Source organism: Laetiporus sulphureus, assembly GCF_001632365.1.
Source record: "Laetiporus sulphureus 93-53 unplaced genomic scaffold LAESUscaffold_5, whole genome shotgun sequence".
Lineage (NCBI taxonomy): Eukaryota > Fungi > Basidiomycota > Agaricomycetes > Polyporales > Laetiporaceae > Laetiporus > Laetiporus sulphureus.
In genome coordinates this window covers 992,249-1,013,134 of record NW_024468514.1, presented here as the reverse complement: position 1 = coordinate 1,013,134, position 20,886 = coordinate 992,249, and the positions used below count along the sequence as shown (strand labels likewise).

General features: G+C 50.9%; 7 protein-coding genes across 7 annotated transcripts in view; 4 read left to right on the top strand and 3 right to left on the bottom strand.

Moving 5' to 3' along the window:
• Positions 1–578: 578 nt before the first annotated feature.
• Positions 579–1,825, bottom strand: LAESUDRAFT_793799 (uncharacterized protein). Its single transcript, XM_040913944.1, has 4 exons — positions 1,259–1,825; positions 1,068–1,200; positions 901–1,010; positions 579–827 (listed from the first exon to the last, which is right to left on the bottom strand). The coding sequence occupies exons 1-3, from the start codon at positions 1,325–1,327 to the stop codon at positions 937–939; spliced, it is 276 nt and encodes a 91-aa protein (XP_040768239.1). The 5' UTR covers positions 1,328–1,825; the 3' UTR covers positions 579–827; positions 901–936.
• A 1,542-nt stretch (positions 1,826–3,367) lies between these two features.
• On the top strand, positions 3,368–5,720 carry LAESUDRAFT_427677 (uncharacterized protein). The gene is made up of 13 exons (XM_040902418.1): positions 3,368–3,629; positions 3,683–3,975; positions 4,029–4,102; positions 4,153–4,203; positions 4,258–4,418; positions 4,477–4,497; positions 4,551–4,749; positions 4,810–4,823; positions 4,904–4,908; positions 4,968–5,104; positions 5,163–5,211; positions 5,266–5,333; positions 5,387–5,720. Exons 1-13 carry the CDS (start codon positions 3,598–3,600, stop codon positions 5,570–5,572), a joined length of 1,290 nt encoding a protein of 429 aa, XP_040768238.1. The 5' UTR covers positions 3,368–3,597; the 3' UTR covers positions 5,573–5,720.
• A 943-nt stretch (positions 5,721–6,663) lies between these two features.
• LAESUDRAFT_755989 (glycoside hydrolase family 51 protein) lies at positions 6,664–10,038 on the top strand (the record flags this gene model as incomplete). The annotated part of the gene is made up of 24 exons (XM_040912113.1): positions 6,664–6,787; positions 6,848–6,864; positions 7,051–7,078; positions 7,128–7,163; positions 7,213–7,374; positions 7,430–7,767; positions 7,824–7,877; positions 7,993–8,090; positions 8,149–8,222; positions 8,273–8,343; positions 8,405–8,444; positions 8,501–8,568; positions 8,622–8,641; positions 8,700–8,758; positions 8,810–8,893; positions 8,946–8,986; positions 9,039–9,062; positions 9,113–9,197; positions 9,251–9,336; positions 9,393–9,413; positions 9,464–9,489; positions 9,543–9,585; positions 9,645–9,758; positions 9,814–10,038. The coding sequence occupies 24 exons, from the start codon at positions 6,664–6,666 to the stop codon at positions 10,036–10,038; spliced, it is 1,938 nt and encodes a 645-aa protein (XP_040768237.1).
• On the bottom strand, positions 9,733–13,470 carry LAESUDRAFT_810112 (uncharacterized protein). Its single transcript, XM_040914187.1, has 13 exons — positions 13,180–13,470; positions 13,021–13,123; positions 12,745–12,967; positions 12,198–12,692; positions 11,932–12,144; positions 11,728–11,869; positions 11,381–11,677; positions 11,116–11,333; positions 10,862–11,058; positions 10,632–10,805; positions 10,425–10,580; positions 9,814–10,368; positions 9,733–9,758 (listed from the first exon to the last, which is right to left on the bottom strand). Exons 1-12 carry the CDS (start codon positions 13,379–13,381, stop codon positions 10,119–10,121), a joined length of 2,670 nt encoding a protein of 889 aa, XP_040768236.1. The 5' UTR covers positions 13,382–13,470; the 3' UTR covers positions 9,733–9,758; positions 9,814–10,118.
• A 380-nt stretch (positions 13,471–13,850) lies between these two features.
• Positions 13,851–15,822, top strand: LAESUDRAFT_644920 (alpha/beta-hydrolase; the record flags this gene model as incomplete). Its single annotated transcript, XM_040903886.1, has 3 exons — positions 13,851–14,087; positions 14,146–14,733; positions 14,794–15,822. 3 exons carry the CDS (start codon positions 13,851–13,853, stop codon positions 15,820–15,822), a joined length of 1,854 nt encoding a protein of 617 aa, XP_040768235.1.
• Positions 15,823–15,860: 38 nt separating this feature from the next.
• On the bottom strand, positions 15,861–16,707 carry LAESUDRAFT_721861 (uncharacterized protein). The gene has a single exon (XM_040908089.1). The coding sequence runs from the start codon at positions 16,340–16,342 to the stop codon at positions 16,169–16,171; it is 174 nt and encodes a 57-aa protein (XP_040768234.1). The 5' UTR covers positions 16,343–16,707; the 3' UTR covers positions 15,861–16,168.
• Positions 16,708–20,596: 3,889 nt separating this feature from the next.
• The window catches only part of LAESUDRAFT_644568 (uncharacterized protein), a gene marked incomplete at both ends in the record, with an annotated part of 4,949 nt that continues 4,659 nt past the window's right edge, over positions 20,597–20,886 (top strand). Inside the window, one exon of the mRNA XM_040903864.1 lies at positions 20,597–20,824. Coding sequence (XP_040768233.1) covers positions 20,597–20,824 — 228 coding nt within the window. The remainder of the gene's footprint in view (positions 20,825–20,886) is intronic.

The window sequence follows — 20,886 nt, the reverse complement described above, 5'->3', positions numbered from 1 at the left end:
CACAAATTAAAGACGAAAGTAAAGTAACATTGGGATTCGTAAGGAATCTCGTAGCAGAAAACTAGGAGCGTCATGCATCGTAGCGCATGAAGTGCTCATATCGCTGAGCAGATATTTTTTGGAACTTCACGCGAGTGATTTCTCCGTCGGACGCCGTTTGTCCCCATGCAACGAGTATTCACGTGGGGGCTAATCTCGTTCGTCCTTTTCCTCATGGGGCAGCTCACTCTGCTCCACATTGCTATTGCAGGACGGGAGCACCGGATCTGAATGGAGTCGGACGACGATCATGAGCAACAGAATACAATCAAGGCCAAGACACGCACGACCATGACATGGTCGGTATCTCCCCGACCCTCAGTTCTGCTGCGCGTAGGTGTCATGCATAACAGCGGAATGCAATGTACAGCAATACCTCTGTTCGAGCGACGTTGGACATCACTCCGCGTATCCAAGTATAGCTCAACGATTGTTTACCCAATGATGATGTGCACTGTCTGCAACGCAGTAGTGGCGCAGGGTTGAGACAATCCACGATTATCGTGCTGCGGACTTTACCCACGCGAAATGTAGATCTAGAACATGAATGGGCCGGAGGATATGATACTGTAGGTCAGAATATAACCGAATGGGTATAGGGTGTCTCTCAACCTATGACTGGTAGTCAACGTACACGAACGTTCACCACTCCTGCGCATGTCGTCAACAGGCTCCGTGGATAACCTCGCAGGTCCATGCAGTGCATGCACGAGCATGGAGCAGTTCTCAGCTAGCAGGAGACTGTTGCTTCAAAACCTGGGCCAGCCCCGCGGGTGGGTTGATCATACCTTGTCATGCAATGCTCAGTGTCGTCACCACGATCAAAGTAAATATCCGTCCTTACAGCATGGGTAGCTAAACTCCTCGCCCATTCACGTTGCTGTACAAGTTGCCTGTTCAAGGCGCTCCTGCGGAGTGATAGTGCCGACCAGATCTGATTTGTCTGGTGCAGGTACTGTTGCGCCCACCGACTCTCGTGCGTGATCCGCCTGAGACTTCACGAGACAATACGATGGGTACCACGACACGGGTCACACCCGCATTCGGGCATGGCGTTGCATGCGATCCTTTCGGTGAGGTCGAGCCAGACGGCCGTCGCCGAGCATCGTGTACATGATGTCGAGGAAGAACATGGTCTCGACGCCTGCACAACACTCCGTCCTGTGTCGTTTCAGACACTGTTATACTACAGTCCACGGAGTGCGAATGTGGAACATACCCTCGGAACAGGCGCAGGCCAACCAGATACTCGTCCGTGCTGAATATCCCCTGCGGAAGTCGGTGACATTCCCAGATCATTTCAACACGAACATACCTAAATCGATCTCGATCGCTTGGCAGTCATGAACTTTCGTGCGATGGGAAGTAAAGTGCATACGTGCTGTCGATGTCGCTCTGGTCACCTGTGTATCTCCACGTCAGGACATCAGATTTTGAAGCTGATGATCTCGCCAGACCACCAGTAACATAGAGCTAGCCAGCACTGGCATAGTGAAGGATTCAACGACAGTAAGCGTTGAACGTCGAACTGCCAGGCGAGGCACGCTCATGATACCACGAAGATACCAAATGAGGTTCACACCGGAGAGACAGTCAAGGCATCAGCTATTCAGCCCGTCCCCGGAGTCTAGTATGAAAGACTGCGACAATATTGCGTACGCTCAGCACTGTTATTTCGTCCGTTCGACGTTCGCAGTGTCACCCGTTCGAGCCCGATTAGTCACGCTTCGTCACGACTATGAATCCTGTCCTGGTGAGAGGTTGGACATCTCTTCTCGTGGATCAGGACACATCAGGCATATAATTAAAAGAACGAACGGTAGTGTCTCTCGATGGCACGCAGAGGGAAAAAGAATTGAATGCGATCTGCCAATGTATCAGTGTTCACAACTGTGCGCCTATTATGGCACATGTAACAGATGTGACAGATGTGACTCTGCGTTCCTCACGCCACAGAATCCTCGATGTTGCTTTTGTTCGAGTCTCCATTCGTTGACTGTTAACTTCCACGCTGACTTTGTCGCGACACTGTGGCCCGACTCTGCGACGTTTCTTCGAAGACTGGTTGTGCTCTATCGTATCTCTGCTGAGGACTATTCGTCGAAGACATGCCAAATGGGTGTAGCGGCGGATCCCCCTTCGCTGTTAGTTTGCACGTATCGTTTGCTGCTTTCCGGACTGTTACTCATACGGGTATATCATACCCTATCATACCTATGCTGCATCAGCATTCCCCGTTGTCCCCTGGCGAGCTGTGCTGATGATACTATTGGGCCTGGAGATATCATATACCCCTTCGATTCGCATGTCATGCGGCACTGACAGTTCCACAACTTGCTGGCGGCTTGTTAGAACCTCATGTCGAGCTGCGGTCCTCGAAGCTAGAGGATTCTCTACATGCTTCATGTTCCTTGACCACGCGCTGAGGGTGGTTTCTGGCGGGAACGCTGACTCTCTGAGACTTGATAGATTCATTCTGCATCGTAGCGTATATCTCAGAGTCTCCGAGCGCCATCTGATGCGTGCTAATCTGAAAGGCGATGAGCGCTGTAGCTCCTTCTGGCGCAACTGCCGAATGGTCTTCTTCTGCTACGTACGGCACCCTATGCTTCACTTCCACATCAAAGAGCATCCGCCAGCAGCCGTACTATGAGAGCTCGGAGCATGCATCGTGCTGGCGTGCAAATCTGCAAATCATATCTACAAAAAGTATGAGGTTTCCGCCGCTATGTGGACCGAAGCCTTCGGAGACAGTTTCTAATGGAGCACCTTGCTTCTGCATTAATGCGGCAAAACCCGGCCACATTGTAGCCATTTCGTTCCTTCATTGAAAGCCCTTGGAGATGTGAACGTTCCGAGGTAACTTTACATAACGTAGGCGAGTTACAGAACTTGACCTGTCTGTCGGGCCCTTACTCCATATCTGGTCTATTTACAGCCGAAGTGACATCCCCAAGCGCGTTCTCACGGCAACATGAAATGATGCTGTGTTTGCGTCTCCGCTTGATGCCTTCTCCGAGCTGATTAAACGTTTCTTCTCTGGGAGATCGATTCCAGGCACTCGTCAACTCTTCGCAACCACCAGTGCTACAGCGCATACCTCCTCTGAGTCATTGAATTTATGCTGTCAGATTGGTTCGCATTATGAGACGTTACGTTCAATAAACGCTCAGTTGACCAAGCAGTTGATACCTCCGTTACGGTATCCCCGTACATGGCATCCGAATGGCAGTGTCTCCGTGCGCGCGGCACCTGACCGTGTAACCGCCCATCCAATTCCACGCTTCTCGCTGATATCCACGCATGGAAGTGTCCATCAACCTGGCATGATCCCGCGTCCGTTCTCGAATTTCCGTCCTGATATGCGGCCAACGAACGGCTCCCAAGCTGGCACGAATGGGCTTGTCTTCCGATTTGGCGATCTGTCCATCTGGAAACCGCTGCGAATACTTAAGACCTGCCCAGGTTCCGGATCGACTAACGGTTGCAGGCCCTCGTCTCCTACCCTCAACTGGTCGGTCTCTAGAAGCGGCCTCCCTGAGTGTTTAGTGTCCCAGGATGTTCAAGAACGGTCCCGAGTACGAAGAACGGTGAGTTCAAAGCACCCTTCGCTCTCTGATTGGATGCTAATCGCGAGCCACAGGCTGGCGAAGCCATTCATTCCTCCAACCATCAGCCTCAAGGAGATCCATGATTCTGTTCCGAAACATCTCCTTCGCAAGGATCCCTTGCTGTCGACGTACTATGTCATCCGGGACATCGTCTGCTGCGTCGCCATCTTCTACTTCGGCTTCAACATCGAGACGCTGCTCAAGAGCAACTTCGGTGGCTTTGTTCCGTTGACCGCGGCGTGGCAGGTCCACCTTGCACGGACCGCGCTGTGGCTCACATACTGGTGGTTCCAAGGTCTGTCGTTCGCCAGCTTCTTCTGCATAGGTAAGTGGTTCGTGTCAGTAACTCTTGCGGTATCTTTGACGTTGTTGCGTCAGCGCATGAGCTTGGCCACCAGACCATGTACGAGAACCGCTACGTCAACGACACCCTCGGCTACTTTTTCCATGCTGTATGTATCAGTAGCACTCCGTGATGGTGTCTCACTGATCAGCTTCGCAGTTCATCATGGCACCTTTCTTTGCGTGGAAGGCAAGCCACAATGCCCACCATGTACGTGATGCGATCTTTGATGGCGAGCCGAGTCGTTGACATTTCTGAGGATAGAAAACTGTGGCCTCAATCGAGCGCGACGAGAACTACGTGCCATATGATCGCAAGGACTATAAGCTTCCGTCCCGGGAGAATGCCACGACCGCCGACTACCTCGAGGTTTTCGATGAGACTCCTTTCCTCACTCTCGGCCGCATGCTGGTGATGCAGGGAGTGTAAGTTGTCTTCGTTCATTCATACTCCTCGTCCTCATGCTAACTCGATTGAACACAGAGGCTGGTGGTTGTACATCTCGTGCGTATTCGTCTCGGAGGAACCGTGCTTGATCGATGTTAAAGAGGAGTTAGGACCAACGCGATGGGCTCCAAGAGGTATCCCAAGGGCACGAACCACTTCGACCCCTACTCCGCGCTATTCCGTTCCGACCAGCGCCTTGGCATCTTCCTCTCTGACGTTGGCCTTGTCGGCATGAGCACTATCCTCTTTTACGCCACGAAGATGTACGGCATCAAGGCATTCTTCACGTACTATTTCATCCCGCTCGTCGTAAGTGTGACGTCTCCTACACCATAACGCCAACCCACTCACGGACAAAATCTTCCACAGCTCTGCAACCACTGGTGACTATCCAGATAGCCTATAGGTTTGATCCGCATGCTGACGATTTCCTCGTGCCCTTCTTCGCTTCGCCTCATTTCAGGATTGGTGAGTGGGCGTCTAGATAGTCTGTGCTTCTGCGGTTCTCATCGTGCCTCGTTCCTCAGTCATGCTCACGTACCTGCACCACTCCGACCCTACGATCCCTCACTACCGCAAGCAGGAGTGGTCGTGGGTGCGCGGTGCGGCTGCCACTGTCGACCGCCCTCTCCTCGGCTGGGCCGGCCGGTTCTTCCTGCACAACGTGAGAATGCCTGGTCTTCTTTTGGCCGCCGTCCTGATCATCATGATTCCGTTCACAGGTCTCGCATGACCACGTGGCACACCACTTCTTCTCGTACGCGCCGTTCTGTGAGTTGTTTGAGATTTGTGGCAATATCCATGTGTAATTGACGGTGCGGCCAGACAACCAGCCTGAGATCACAAAGTGCGTGCGCAAGGTCCTCAGGGAGCACTACAACTACGACTCGACCGTACGTTCACGTATGCTTGCCTCGCACCCGCTCCCGCTGACCATGCCCCGCAGAACACGTTCTACGCGCTCTTCCGCTCTTTCACCGAGTGCGTGTTCATCGAGGACGAGGGCACTATCGTGTTCTACAAGAACAAGTACGGCCAGACCGTGCGCGAGGTCGCGAGCGACAAGCTCAAGGAGATCGACGCGCAGTGGAACGCCGAGGAGCAGGACAACGGCGTCCAGGTCATCGAATGAGCATCGCGTTCGCATTCGGGCTTGTGCTGTAGCACCCTGTGTAGAGTATCCGATCTGTCGCCTGAGGTGGGCCGGGTAACGCTGTATGAGTCATTTGAATAGAAGCTGTTTCTTGGTATGTTCGGCACATCCATCCAGTGTAAAAGGCATCTGTCGAGAGTGGTCGAAGCATTTCCAAAGCTTTACATTTCCGTAACGAAGTCTTCGCATCAAGCACTGCCATGTGGCTGTATACTGCTAGGCTGCCGAAAGTTGACGGCGCGTCTCAACACGGTCATGTTCAAGTGTGGCACAACTTGTGCCGCTTTCTTTTGGCATTTCCTCTGACACTGTGAAAGCTGATCGTTTATTTGCTGCGGAAAAACGTAACGAACGCAATTCAAAGTCGTTCGTTTACACCGAGATTCAATGCGGCAATTGAACGACCGATTCTTGTATCTCTTGAATGACAACTCATGAACGTCTATTTTTCTCACGAGCTTCTCAATATTTTTCTGCGCAGTCTGCTGACGGCGACGGCTTGACTTACGATATGTACATCTTCAACGCCTTGCTCCACGCGCGACGGCCGCTTCTTTGCCTATTCTTTTAACGGCCCATACGTGTGTGCTGCAACCGTTCTTTTGCGAATTTTCACTGAAGTCATTTGATTGAGCAACGGGAAGGTACGGATTCACTTTTCTGATTGCATTCCTTGGCCATATGCTCCTGCTCATCATGGGATATCGCTGTTCCTTAACAGAGCACTGACGTCGCGAAATCATATCACCCCTTTGCTCCCAGCGTGCCGCCGTAGTTGTGATGGAGCACCGCATCTATATTTATTCCCTCGGCCCGGACTTGTGATGGTGAGTTTAAGCATTCAGATTTGCTCAATCACGAGATTCGGTGTAGGGCAAGAACGCAGTTCCTGCTGTGTCATCAGGGTCACCAGTGGGTAGCTTTGGGGCGTTTCGCGCACATGAACACTCTCTGAATATCATCTACCCCATGGACGCGCTTCTCGCTTTTCCAGAGCTTGGCCTAGACGACGGCCCGCAGGCGCATATATAAGATGAGATGTAACTTGATGGGTGCGTAATAGTATCACCATGTACTGGCCTCAGTCTTTTGCGGCATGCGCGGTCCTCGCAGCGGTATCCGTTTCGCGATGTCTAGTAGCTACGACTGTGTCAGTCAGTTCGACCGCTAGCCATTCCATTCCCACGACCCTCTGTGCGTAGCTGACATGCCTGAATCCGTGGAGTGAGAAGGCACTGACAATCATGACCCTAGATGGGCAGATGTTCGAGGTATGACTGTGCGCGATATGATGTTGAAGTTCAGTATATTCAATCTAGCGATAATGCACAACAAAGGATATCAACGTGAGCATATTTCGTGGTGAACTCCCGGTGAACTCCGTGCTAATGCATCTTTCTTCAGCATGTAAGTATTCCCGCTGTGGATGCACTTCACCCTTCTCTTACATTTCTTAGAGTGGCGATGGAGGTCTCTATGCAGAGTGTAAGGTGTATTCGTTCTTCATGGTACTTGAAGTCTCACACATTCCTAGTGCTTCAAAATCGAGCATTCCAGCAAGTGACTCCGGGTATATCTTCTCTTCGAGTATCCGGATGGGCGACTTACGAATGTCATAGACACCTCCGATGCACTTGAGCCCTGGGAGGCCGTCAACGGTGCCAACATCACTGTCATCGCGGACTCGGACCCCGTCTCTCCGGCGTTGCCCAATTCTTTGCAATTCACAGTTCCCTCCAGTGCGAGCGGATCGGTCGGCTTCAGTAATGAAGGCTACTGGGGTCCGCTATTTGTCTTTACCTATGCGCAATTCGGTTCTCTCAACGACGTGTGCAGGCATCAACGTAAATGCGTCATGGACGTACAATGCATCGCTCTACTATCGCTTCCCTAGTTCATCCACCTTCTCCGGGAAGCTCACATTAGGCCTGGAGTCCTCCGCGGGTGACGTGTTGGCGTCAAACTCAACGACGATCAGCGGAAGCCAGACGATCTGGAAGCAGATCGCGCTCGAGCTGACACCGTCATATAGCGCGTCGAACAACAATAACAGCTTCTTCGTGACAGTCAACGGTTCGGAGGCCGCCGGAGAGACGATCCACTTCGCGATGTTCTCGCTGTTCCCTCCTACGTACAAGAATCGACCGAATGGCATGAGGGTTGACATCGCTGAGGTATGATTGTGATGGACTTCTGGGACGTTCCGTGCTCACCATGAGTGGACGCATAGACGCTAGCTGACATGAAGCCTGCGTTCTTCCGATTTCCCGGTGGCAATAATCTCGTGCGTTGCTTCGTCATTTCCCAAGACGTAATTGATTGCAAGTTCATCTCTATATAGGAGGTGCGCTTTGATCAATGTACAACCTAAGCGCTATGTGTACAAGCGCTATCCGTAGGGTCAAACATGGGCCACCAGATGGCAGTGGAATGTCACCGTCGGACCACTCCTTGACAGGCCAGGCCGTGTCGGTGACTGGGGCTATGTAAATACCGAGTATGCGCTGCGCTTTCGTTGCCCTTCGGACTAGCGTTAGGCTGACTGAAACACATAGTGGTCTCGGTCTCTTGGAGTATCTTACGTTCTTCGAGGATGTGGGCATGGAGCCATTCATGGCTGTCTGGGCTGGTGCGTTGCGTATTGAATCCTGTAGTCGCTTATGCTCACGTTCTATTCAGGCTATTCTCTCAATGGAGAAAGTCTTCCTGAAGATGACCTGTCGCCGTACATTCAGCAGGCCATCGAGCAGGTCTGTGACTTATCCAGTACGTAATGGGCTATCTCTCATGACCGGACCTGCATCGCACTAGATCGAATTCGCAGTTGGGGATGCGAACACCAGTTCAGTTGGTACGCAGCTCGTAAATGTGGTCAAAATGAAATGCTTTACTGATGATAGTGTGTAGCTGCACTGAGAGCGCAGTACGGGCACCCTGAGCCGTTCAACGTCAGCTATGTCGAAATCGGAAACGAGGTTCTTTTTGTTACCATACGACATTTATTGTTGGTAATGACGCCTTATGGCAGGACTTCTTTGCATCAGATTCGTAAGCCTACAACCCTTGATGTCGACAGCTGAACATTGACTCAGCCCTTCTGGAACAGCTATACCTATAGGTGGCCTGCATTTATAGGGAACCTGAGCGCAGCATATCCGGATATCAGTGCGCACTTCTCGCACCATCCTAAGCTTTCAGCGCTGAGTATTCCCTTAGACTATATTGCTACCACGTACCCGTTCGATCCCATTATCTCACCCACGCCAAAGCAATATGATATCCACGTGTATCAGACACCTGGTAAGGTGGTCCCAGCAGCTTTACGAAGCTGTGCTCACGACTTTCGTCTCAGGTTGGTTCATTGAAAACGCTTTTTATTATGATGATTTCGAGGTTTGCGTCCTCGTCATTTGCATCTATCGTAGGCTGATGGAAGAGTGCGTAGCGTAACGGAACGAGGTACTTCCAGGTATGTCGCTACGGGAATCTGACTCATCTCGTACTCTGATCGGGGCGCAGGGCGAGTATGCCTCAATCTCAACCAACTCGAGCAACCTGTACGGATCAGCCTCGGAAGGACGGTTCCTATATCCCACCATTCTGAGTGAGTTGTATCGTTGTACGAAGGGGAACATCTCTCTTACTTGTGCGGGGCAGGCTCCACTGCCGAAGCAGCATACATGACGGGATTCGAGCGAAACGCTGATATCGTCTTTGCTGCGTCCTATGCGCCTCTGCTGCAGGTCAGGGCAGTCGCTCGGATTACAATAGTGATTGCGCTAACCGGAACCTTCTGCAGCTGGTAAATGACTCACAATGGGTGTGTGTCTCACATCTCGCGACTCTTCACCCTTCATATTCATGAGACAGAAGACCCCCGACCTCATTACTTTTGAGTGAGCTATTTTCTCTTATCACCTCTCCAGTCATGTAGGCTGACCCTTTGCAGTGCTTCCACTGTCGTGAGGTCGACAAGCTACTACGTTCAGCAAGTATGACCATGGTTATGAAACACCGAAATGATTCATTCAATCATAATCCTCTGATGCAGCTGTTTAGCCTGAACGTCGGTGACGAATATCTTCCAAGCACACTGCCGACACAGAACGGAACTCTCTATTGGTCAATCACCAGGAGCTCTTCGACTGAAAACGTCTACATCAAGGTCTGCATTTCTCAATTTCTGCTCTCATCTATCATTGAATTAACACGAGATGCAGCTTGTCAACGTTGCCTCATCCGAGGCAGACGTGACATTCGAGCTGCCATTTGAGGTGGCGAGCACCGGAACTTTGAAACTTCTGACGGGCAACCCGGATGATAGCAACACTCCGGACGCGCCGGATTACATCACCCCAGAGACCAGCACGATATTCACGGATTCGACGCTCAACTACACCGCTCCCGCTTACAGCCTCAGCGTGATTATCGTGAGCACGTCCTAAGATACAGGGAGCGCATCGATTAGTACCGCCAGATCTGTGCCATACGCGTCGAGATTTCAAGCTGAGCCTGTAGTAATGTACTACCACGGGCCTGACGGCAATTCATCATCCTCGTCACCGCCCTCTTCGGCATTGGTCTCAAAAATGGTGCCCTCAACAGCACGAGAGTATACACCCAGCTTCCACATGTCTCCAATGACGAACCTGACATGGTCGACCGCGAGTGCAAGCGTCGGATGAGGCAATTCGTCGATTTTGCCATCGTCCCCGAGCATTATTTTGGGAAAGCGAGCGGAGAAATGAGTCAGCAGCAGATTCTCCGCCTTCATTCTAGAGCAACAGAGTGAGACTAAGTATTCCGTCTATCATAAGGAGTGCGTTCTTACTGTTCGCCAATCTTGCGGGCCTGGCTAAAGGTGCTATGCTTCTTCGCCAACGCCAAGTCCTCCTGACCATCTGCCAGGGTGGCCTCATGTATAAGCAGCTTGCAGTTCTCTCCGGCCGCAGCCAGCACGGCATCGGGAGGTGTGTCTGCAGAGTAACTGAAATATCATCAGCAAGCCACATGAATCAGAAGAAACAGGATCGCGAACACAATACTCCATCCATCCTGGTGCTTGAGTATGACTGCATAACATCCGCCTCCATGGTTGACCCTGAGGGTCTGGAAGCTCTCGAGACCTAGCGCACGACACATCTCCTTCCCACTCTTGAGTGATGGCTCTGCCCACGACGAATTGAGAAGCTTCCGAGCGATTTCGAAACGCCTGACATATACCAAATTTAGCCATGAATCAAAAATGGATCAGAAGGTTGTATGTACTGAAATGTATCGTTCTCCATCAACTCCTTCCGCTCTTCTGGCGGAAACCAATGGAAGAAACCTGACTGCATGAAAATGACGCCATTGCGGCCAGGCCCCGACAATCCTAAATCCTCCAAAGAAGACTGATCCCGAAGGTAGACTTCATGATTTCGGTTACCGACTATGAACAGCGCCTGATTGGGCGACGGTTTCAGCTGGGCAGTGACGGGATCAATGAGATACATTTCATATTCTGCACGTAAGGCACTCACGAGCTTCCGCATAGCAAGGAGTTTCGCCGTGCCAACATGATGATCACCGTGCATATGACTGAGGAATATGAACTTCAGATTTCGTAGAACGTCCCAGGCACCCGTTGTGTGGTTGTCGATATCATCGCCAAACATGCGCGTGAGCTGGCCCCACGTACCCTCGCCGGCATCGAGTAAGATGTTGCCCCAATTCGGTATGCGTATGAGCGTACTGGATACTAAGAAATGTTACAAAAGCGATAATCAGTCTCATCATCAGGCTTACCGTTGCGATACTTGCTTGGCACAGCGCTGGAGGTACCAAGCGGGATGACTTCCACGTCGTCGCCAGGCTTTTTATCTTGAGCACGCTCGTCAACGTGCCGCTGCACACGGGCCTTGGCTGCCGCGAACTCGTTCGAGATGGATTCGGGGAGAGACACCGGCATTCCGGATGTGATTACCGGGTGAAACAGGTCATACTTGGCGATCTCTTCGTCGTCGCATGGATCCGTGAGTGGCCTCATCATGACGATGCGGTTAGGCGACAGAAGTTCCGCCTTGGCGGGCAGTCCTGTAACCGCTTGGAACAATGAACAATGATTCAAATGCATAATCAGCCGTATGACATACATGATAGGTCTCGTCTTGCAACGAGACTGAATTGTGGAAGAGGGAACATGTCTGCGTCGAGTTGATGCAAGCGAAGCTGGGAGAACGCAGCACTTGTAAACGTTACCGGATCCGGACCGTGCTCTCTGGAGGAAATTTGATGCTGACCAGCAAGAGGGTCCATGCACATTAGAAGCTACCGTGCGTGCAGACGGAGTAACTCACATTGACATGATTCGCGAAGCCTCGCATGAATGCCTTGTAGCGTTCATCCTCTAGGACACCTGGACCGCAGAGATGATATATGATATGGACGCGGTACTCGCTCTGGTCATTTTCTGACTTGGAATGGAACCGAGAATAGAACGGATTTTCTGTGAAAGTCGCCACGACTTGTGGAATGTGCGTCGGAGTGGGCACATCCAACAACAACATGACCTGCATCAGGACGGTGAGAAAACAAGTCACACCAGGCTTACTAAACCACTGACTTTGGGTATCTCGGATTGCGCGATGCAATCTTCCGGCTTCACAATGCGCTGGATCTCATTTCCATCAGCATCCTTGATGGTTATCGTCACTGTCTGGCCTTTTATGAGCTTCGCCCGATCAGTCCTAAACACTCCCAGAGTTTCGGCCTTTTTGGCATCGAATTTTCCACGAGTGCGCGGACCGACTAAAACATAGCAAGCCGTCATCTTCTTCGACATGTCTAGTCCATATTCCTCGAATGGCGGGAGGTACTTGTTTTTGTGCGCGTAAGCTTCATTGTAAACCTCCATGAGCGGTGGTGGAGGTTCCGGCCCCGCAACCATTTTCGCCGACTTAGCATCAACTTGCTGTTTGTGCCTCTTTCCCTTTCCTTGCTTTTGTTCATCAGGGTCCTTCGGCGGACCTCCGCCTGGAGGCTGTACGAGCCTCGGGAACATGTTCTCCACCGTAAGTCGTCTATACTCTTGCGCGTCAACACCAGGCAGAGGCGACTTCTACTTGCGTGCCATTAGATCGAAAGAGGAATGGGTCGTCTTATGCACCCACATATTGAATGCCAGCCATCGCCGGTCTTTTGGAAGGCAACGGCGATCGTTTTCTTTTTGCGGACGATGTAGAGACTATCGCATCAGGTGGAGTTGGGTATATTGGGATTCCGTATACTGTGACGTTCTCATCTTTGAATACTGGCACCGGTGCAGCAGGCTCTGTGTCGGCAGAACTCGAAGGCGCAGGGGGGATTTCGACGCATTTCACGGAGAAACCCGAGCTAATGCATGTTCATTATATTTCACACACGCTAGATCAGTGACACGGACCAACCGAAACATATGATGGCGCATTGAAGCTAGGTAATGTGTTAGACCTTGTGGCCCTACTACATCGAGTCCCTTCATCAGGCCATCCGCAAAGAACATGAGCACGCCTGAAGTTGCAGTTATGAAAACTGAAGATGACCGAAAGAAAGTCCATCCTACGCACCTGTCAACCCTGCACATTGCTGCGTCCCAACGGAAGTGACGAATAGGCCTTTCGACTTTCGCCAATGCCTCCTGCTCTGTGTCCAGGTTCTTCCCGTATTCTCTCCCGCATTGAAGACATACTTTCCGTTATCGAAGGTCACGATAATGGTGGGTTCCGTGTCTGAAGTGGCCGTGGACACGACAGAGACCGACCAGTTCATAGGGTTCTTTTGAGCTGCGCTCTCGTATCCTCTGCAAAGGAGTTGCCGGCTACAGATTCTGCTGAATCGAGAACATAGCAGGCCCGAAATCATGCACGCTGTTCTGATGAGACCGTTCGATAGGCAAAGAGTTGGGTGAAAATAATTAACGAAAGCCGAAATTAGAAAGGAAAATAATCCCGTGGGAGGTAGCAGCCACGGGGGCTTGATCGTCGTTCTCGGACTCCGTTTGCACCATCTTCCGACAGTCACCTTCAAAAGAGTGTGAACGAGCTTATTCGTGACGATACTGGCCCATTAAGTCTAATCATCACCATTGTACTCTGCTGAACGTCACCGCACATTTGGCTGCACTTCTGTTATTCAAGTTGTTCGCGCGAAACAGTTGAGGACTTGCAGCAGTCGGTGCAATTCATTAGTCCACAGTAATTCGAAACACATTAAAGATGGATTCTGTAGATCTCAGACCATGGTACTCGATGCCATTAAATCTCAGTTATCGTGGGGACCAGTCGCCGATCATGAACGCGATTATGATTCTCGCCCTCAGAACCGCTTCCGCCTGGTCCGGGCTGTTATATCCTTGCTGATTATCGTCTGCAGCGTGCAAGCTTTGACCAGGATATGGACTGCAGATAGCTATACCAAGCCTTTGATGAATACGGATTCGCTGACTGCACAAAGCAGTGATTTCGATTGGGTATCTGTACATCTCGTTTTCTTGAGGCGGTGCTTCCTCAGCTTCAATCTTTCTTCTGCCACAGATTTCTCCATCTAATAATATAATCTGGACGCCATGCTATTCTGGGCACCAATGTACGCGTCTGCTCCTCCCGCTTGATTACCTTTCGCCTGCCACCGTAACTCCCAATGTGACCATTGCTCTTCGCATGATTCCTGCTACCGACAAGGAGAACTATAAAGGAACCATCATGGTCAATCCTGGTGGCCCCGGAGGTTCTGGCACCGCATTTGTAGGCACTACTGGTGCGAATATCTCGCGCATCGTTGGCGGGTCCTATGACATACTCGGCTTCGACCCTCGCGGAGTCGGTGCAAGCACACCATCCTCAGCCTGCTTCGACTCTGAGGCAGAGCTCCGGATCTGGCTGCTCTCAGCGGCGCACATCCTTCCGAATCTCACTGATGACTCAATCAACTTGGTACGCTCCCGCGAACGGGCAGCAGCGCAGGTTTGCGCGAAGGCTCTGAACGGAACCGGTGAGGAAGAGGCGGGAGGGACGGCAGAAGACTGGGGCATTGGACGATTCATGAGCACGGCGAGCGTTGCTACCGACATGCTAAGAATCACCGAGAAGCTAGGACAAGATAAGCTACTATACTGGGGATTCGTGAGTAATTGATACACATACTAAAACAGCTATATCGCCGACTGATTGCACACAAAACAGAGCTATGGTACGATCCTTGGGCAGTACTTCGCAGCAATGTATCCGGACAAAGTCGGACGCATGGTCATCGACGGCGTCTGCGATGCGAACAAATACCGATCCTCAATCTGGAACACCAATCTCGTCGATTATCACAGGATTGTGGACTCATTCTACGTGTTCTGCCACCAGGCCGGCCCAGATAAGTGCACGCTCTATGAGCCATCGGTCGCTGCGATCGGTGCTCGCGTCGATGCCATCTTCAAGGCCGTCGAAGATGAGCCCGTCGAGATTCCCTTCACTGACTACGGCCCCACCGTTCTGACGAAGCGAACGCTATACGAGCTGGCATTCATCATATCGTACAAGCCGATTGTATTTTTCCCGTATCTCGCCGATCTTCTCGTGGCTGCAGAGAGAAAGAACCAGACGGCGCTCGCCACACTTATGCACAAAGAACTTCCGGGTTTCAGGTGTGACTGCAAGCAAACGCCGTTCTGGGAGGCCACCAACTCGGCATTTATGGCGGTCGGGTGTGGGGATGGGGATCCGGTGGAGTACAATCCAGAGACACACAGACAGAACTTCGCCGGCATGTACGAGATGGCGCCGACGGCTGCGCCGTTCTGGGACTGGCATCATTTGCGCTGCACTGAATGGCGTGTGCGCCCGAAGTGGCGGTACACAGGCCCGCTCGCGGTGGAAGGCACGGCACACCCAATGTTACTTATCTCCCCACGGTACGACACCGTCTGCCCGCTCGCGCATGCACAGGACGTGCACACGCGATATGCTGGGTCGGCACTCCTTGTGCAAGACTCTTACGGGCACTGTTCGACCTCGGCGCCTTCGCTGTGCACTGCGAAATATCTGCAGGCCTACTTCGAAAATGGAACGCTGCCGGAGGAAGGATCGGTGTGTAAGCCAGACGAGCTGCCGTTCGTAGGCATGGTCAATGAGACTCGAGCAAGCATGATGTCAGTGGAAGACAACGAGTTGCTGGACGCGATCAGAGGACTTAACGATGGGATTGCTACGTTTGGAGTGTGAGTTTGCGCATCAATGTCCAGAATCAATACAGACATTATGTGTCGATCGTCAATGTCTGCGCTATTAATAATCTTTCTACGACGAACATCCCAGCCAGGTGCAAGCCAATGGTCGCCTATTACGGGTACGGCGGAGTGATTCGCTTGGTCCGCATGTCAGGTATTGTCCGTGATCAGACAGTACGGAGATACATCGTCAAAATGATCAGTGTGATATACTCAAAAACCCCCATAGACTGTCCGATATTTACGGAAGGCAGGCTATATCACCCATGAGCCCAGTCACAACAAAGCCCATGGCTCATCCTGACTGCCATGCTCCCACTGGAGCTGCTGCTGCTATCGGATTATGCAGATCCCATTGATGTAGGGCCGGAAGCACTGGTAGATACTATCGCACCAGTTTCGCTGCTATGCGCTCCGCTAGTGGCCTCAGTACTCGATGCCGAGAGATAGCCGCTTTGCGTGGTGGCCGCGATGTCCGAATTCCCGAGTGCCAGAAAGCCGGATCTCTCGAGCATGAAGTGGCTATGTATGTAGCTGCCGGAAGAGAGGTGGTACGACTACACCATCACTCGATGCTAGGAGTGCATGAGTAGGTGGGTGGATGCGTGGATTCAGCGAGCTACGAGTGAGGAGGTGAGTGAGGAGGCGAGATAGTGGCGCAGATGCGTGGCGCGTCTCCTTCGTCCGTCTGCGCAGTAAGCAAACGTCCTTTCCAGTACTCATTTCCTGCGCTGTGTGCGAAGTTCACCCCGTCTGATAGTTCTACTAATGAATTGCGCTAGCGTTCGACTTGAAGCAAGGGTGATCGCCTAGGTTGGGTCTATCGTCCGGTCGTATTACAACTGATGTCGGCTCGTGCCTGATCCTATACATGTTTCTCTCCGGTGAGGGTGGGGGAGCTTGATGAGACACCGCATTCGCGGGTGCATGAAGCCCTATGAAGCCACGTATTTCCGAATGATTGTATTGACGAGCGGGCCATTACATAAGTCGGAAACCCGTTCTTTTTTACTCACGCCTGTGGCTGAATGTGTACCTCGTTTTTCACCCTTGTGGCGTTTTTCGCACCTGTGGCGTAGGGCGCGGGGAAATAGGCAACGCTAATTAGCCAGCGCTATTTTACCTATGTAAATTACCGGTAATTTACGGTTAATTTCGAAAGGGCTGAAAATCGAAGGTAATTTACGGTTAAACAGGAAGCGCCCGTGGGTGGGGAAGGGGGTGTTCAAGATGTCCATCAGCATCGGCAAACTCAAGGAAATTCTCTCAGACAATCAGACTCAACTTAATCAGCCGGTGCAGAAAAAGGTCACAGAGACGAGCAGCCTGACTGGGACCATTGGTAGTGGTGTGGTGGCGCAGAAGTTGTAATTTACCGTCATTTTAGGTTAACTTACCGGCTAATTAGCGTTAATTAGCCCGGAGTTTCGGGGGCTGCGCCCCCGGACCCCCATTTGTTAATTAACCATAAATTACATAGGTAAAATAGACCCTTGCAGGGGGCCATTGCTAAATAGCCGGTCACAATTCCTATTTCCCCGCGCCCTACTGTGGCGGGCCCCGAAAGTTGCTGCATTCACTCTTCTAGTTACATCTCTGTCATAGGCCAGCTTCTCCACCGAAAACTTCTGTGAGACCCTCCATGCATATGGTGGGTTCACTTTGGAAGACTAGTAGCGTCTAGTGCTCTTGATCATATGCCACGCGTCCTCCTGCCGTCTCTTGGTGAACCATTAACAATCGCCATGGGTACCGTGGGTGAATTCTCCTTCAGCGCTAATGTCCCACAGTATTTGATATCACACAATTTCTCCGTGTTCGTGCATTTCACGCAGTAGTGAAGTCCTGATAAATTCATCGATCTCCTTGACTGCCCTCTCTGTTTTCCCTTTCCCCGCATATGTGACTCATACTGCTGTATCAAACCCCAAGACCGCGCGTGCTGTCAATTCCCTGGCATTTCCTGCCTACTACTTCCTGCTCTCGTATGCATTGGTGACGCCTTTTGCCTCTGTCACGTTTGGTCTCCTGGTGTTTGGTCAATATTCTCATCCGTCTGACTTCTTGATTGTGTCGCTGCTGCTTTACGGTGCGTCGCACATGAAATGGCACACCCGTCTTGCATCACCATCTCATCCTTATTTCCCATGCAGGCATATATCCTCAGATATCTGACCCGATTGCTCCCTCCTCTTATGCTACCAGCTCGCGTGTGATCTGTGCCCATATATGCTGGTCCAGATACTGTACGGCGTACGGACGACTAGCCCAGGACTGATATCAGATGGTAGGCATATAGACATATCATGTTTTTATCTGTAGAGTTCATGACAGTTGACCGCTCATAGCGATCCATGCGGCCTTTAATTGCATGGCTATTGGTTGAGTCTCATTGCACCTGTGATGGCAAGGTTGTTACCGAACGAGAGATTCACCTACGTTCATCTTGTTGCAGATCTCTCACCAGCTGCGACTCCGCGGATGCTCAGATATGGATGCATCGAGACACTATCTGGGTTCGCGAACGGTATCTTTCTAGCTACGTGGCCAGAACGTCAATCCCCCATCACCGCCTCACCATTTGCATTGCAGCGAGATATGAAACTGGAAGATGATACCGCCAACGGCCGTACGTATGTGCCAGAGTAACAGCACTAATGTAACAGGAACGAGCTGCAGTAGAGAAGGCGGGTCTCATGTTCTTCATGCTCACGTTCGAATTATCAATGAAATCGAATATACTCACTTATGACAACAAAGTTTCTGCTTTGTCCTAAACATTGTACATTTACTGTAAATTGAAATATCTGTTCACCGCTGTATATCGCTGTGAGTTCAGGCCTCCTTGCGGTCATTTGGAACTGGGCGTGCGGATGCAGCGCAGACTCCCATAAGTGATAGTCGTAGAGGCCGAGGAGACGCGCTCGATCGAGAAGTTGTGAGGTCTACTTCACAGACCAAAGTGCATGCTGCCCTCAAGTATTGCCATATAACAATCATCCAGTCCCAAATGAGTCAACCCTTTACGACCCTATGATCTTGCTGGGGATAAGTTTTCACTGCCTGATTGGCCCTTTCCCTGTAGACTTAGCCTAATGCCGGGACGTGCCTAATAAGCCTTTCGGTTGTGGAATTTAAGTTACTTGGAGCGCTCCTGGCTCGAAGCCCAGTTTCCATCGATGAGCTCTTCTAGGACGCAGGTGAGTGCCATGGGCGCGAATATTGCGTGAACCAAATACAAGAGCGCGAAGTGGAGAAAGTAGGGGTGGGCATGCTGAAGACAGGGCAGGACGATGGCAGCGCACGCTGCTAGCTGAATGTGGCACTGAACGCAACGACGGTGAAAGTCGACAACTTGCTGCAGCGCGAGTGCACCAGTTAGAGCATACAGCTGTGTCCAGACGAGTATCATCCTTGATAAGGATATGCCTCAGCGGCCGTAGTATAGGTCGCGGGGGAGTACTGATGTGAAACAGAGTGGCAGTGTTCGCACGTTCGCGATAGAAGCAAAGTAAGACATTTCGGTCAGTCGATACTCGATGGGCGATATGAGTATAAGAGGTTATGATCATGCTCATGCTTCCATGAGCACCGGCCACTGCCTCACGGCGGAGTCGGCGCGAACGAGCCCCTTATTTCAATCCTGCGCCAGTGATGTCCGTCTTCCACAAACTTTGTTTAAAATTAGTCTTATTCTTGCATGAGACAATGTGCGAGATGAAAGCTTCCGCACAGGCTGAAAGGCAAAGAGTGCGAGCGTCTTGACGACTGTCCGCATCAGTGCTCAGCGCTCAGTGGTCCGATGCTTGAACGATATCTACTCTCGCCGATCAAACATGCGTCTGCGAGCTGTGCATAGCCGCCACATACAGTATACCTAGCCTTGCGAACGCCGCACCGCTTTCCTCTCACCCCCGTCCTCTCGCATCCCTTGCATTCGGACACTTCGTCAAAGCCATATTTCTGCTGTAGTCTGTGATCACTGAGAACTCGAACTATGGATACAACTCCCAGATACATTGATACGCCGCGCTCTGAGCCATCCAGTCCTCCGATTGTGACCACCTCGGAGCATTCTGACTTGACTGTACCTGAGTAAGATACATCCTTATCCATTTAACCTGTTTAAGTATTTCAATAAACCTGTCATATCACAGAATCTCAGACATACAAACTGTGGAGGGTTCACAAAAAACTCCATTCCCTCCAGACTCTCAAATTCTGAATATACCAGCACAGTGAGCATTTCCTTGTGTTCAGTCTTATATATTTGTCATCTGTCTGTCAAAACCTTCAAACCCAAGTTTGTCAAACACTGTGGGCCAGAGTGGCCTTCTGTTGACAGCAGAAGCTCAACTCAGGTAGGTATCACTGAACTCACAGTGTCATCATATACATCATTGACAACCTTGAGCAGAAGACAATTCAGTTCTGAAACTTGTGAAATGTTATTAAAGGCATATCTTGCAGTGAAGGATACAAGTGCTGGGTATGTCATGATTAGCACTGAAAATGCTGTTACAATCCTGCTTAAGCTGTATGACTAAGGAGCCTGTTGCACAACATCATCAAACTTGTGCTGGATGACAGCATGGAGAATAAAGCAGCATTGCAGTATGTGTGCAGTTTCTAAGCTATAAGCATCACATTATTAATCAAAATGTAGACTAGAACACTTTACAGATCTCAATGCATCTACGTTGACCATTGATATTGATGGAAATTTATCACAAATTCAAGGCAGCATTCCAGATTCTTTCACACTGGCTATGTCAGACCTTTCTCAAGAACTTCTGAAATGTTATCACAAATCACACCTTCTAAGTGAACTAAAGAAGGTGGTGATTATAGGAAGAATTGCACTGCAGCTAGCTTCTAATGGTCATGAACACAAGCTGATATATTGCAGCATTCTTGCATATGCCTTGCAAACACAATTTCATCATACCAATGATCTTACATATCTTGATCAGACCATTGCTCTGCAGAAAGATGCAGTACAGCTGACACCAGATGCTCATGCAGACAAGCCTGGCAGACTCACCAATCTTGGAAACTC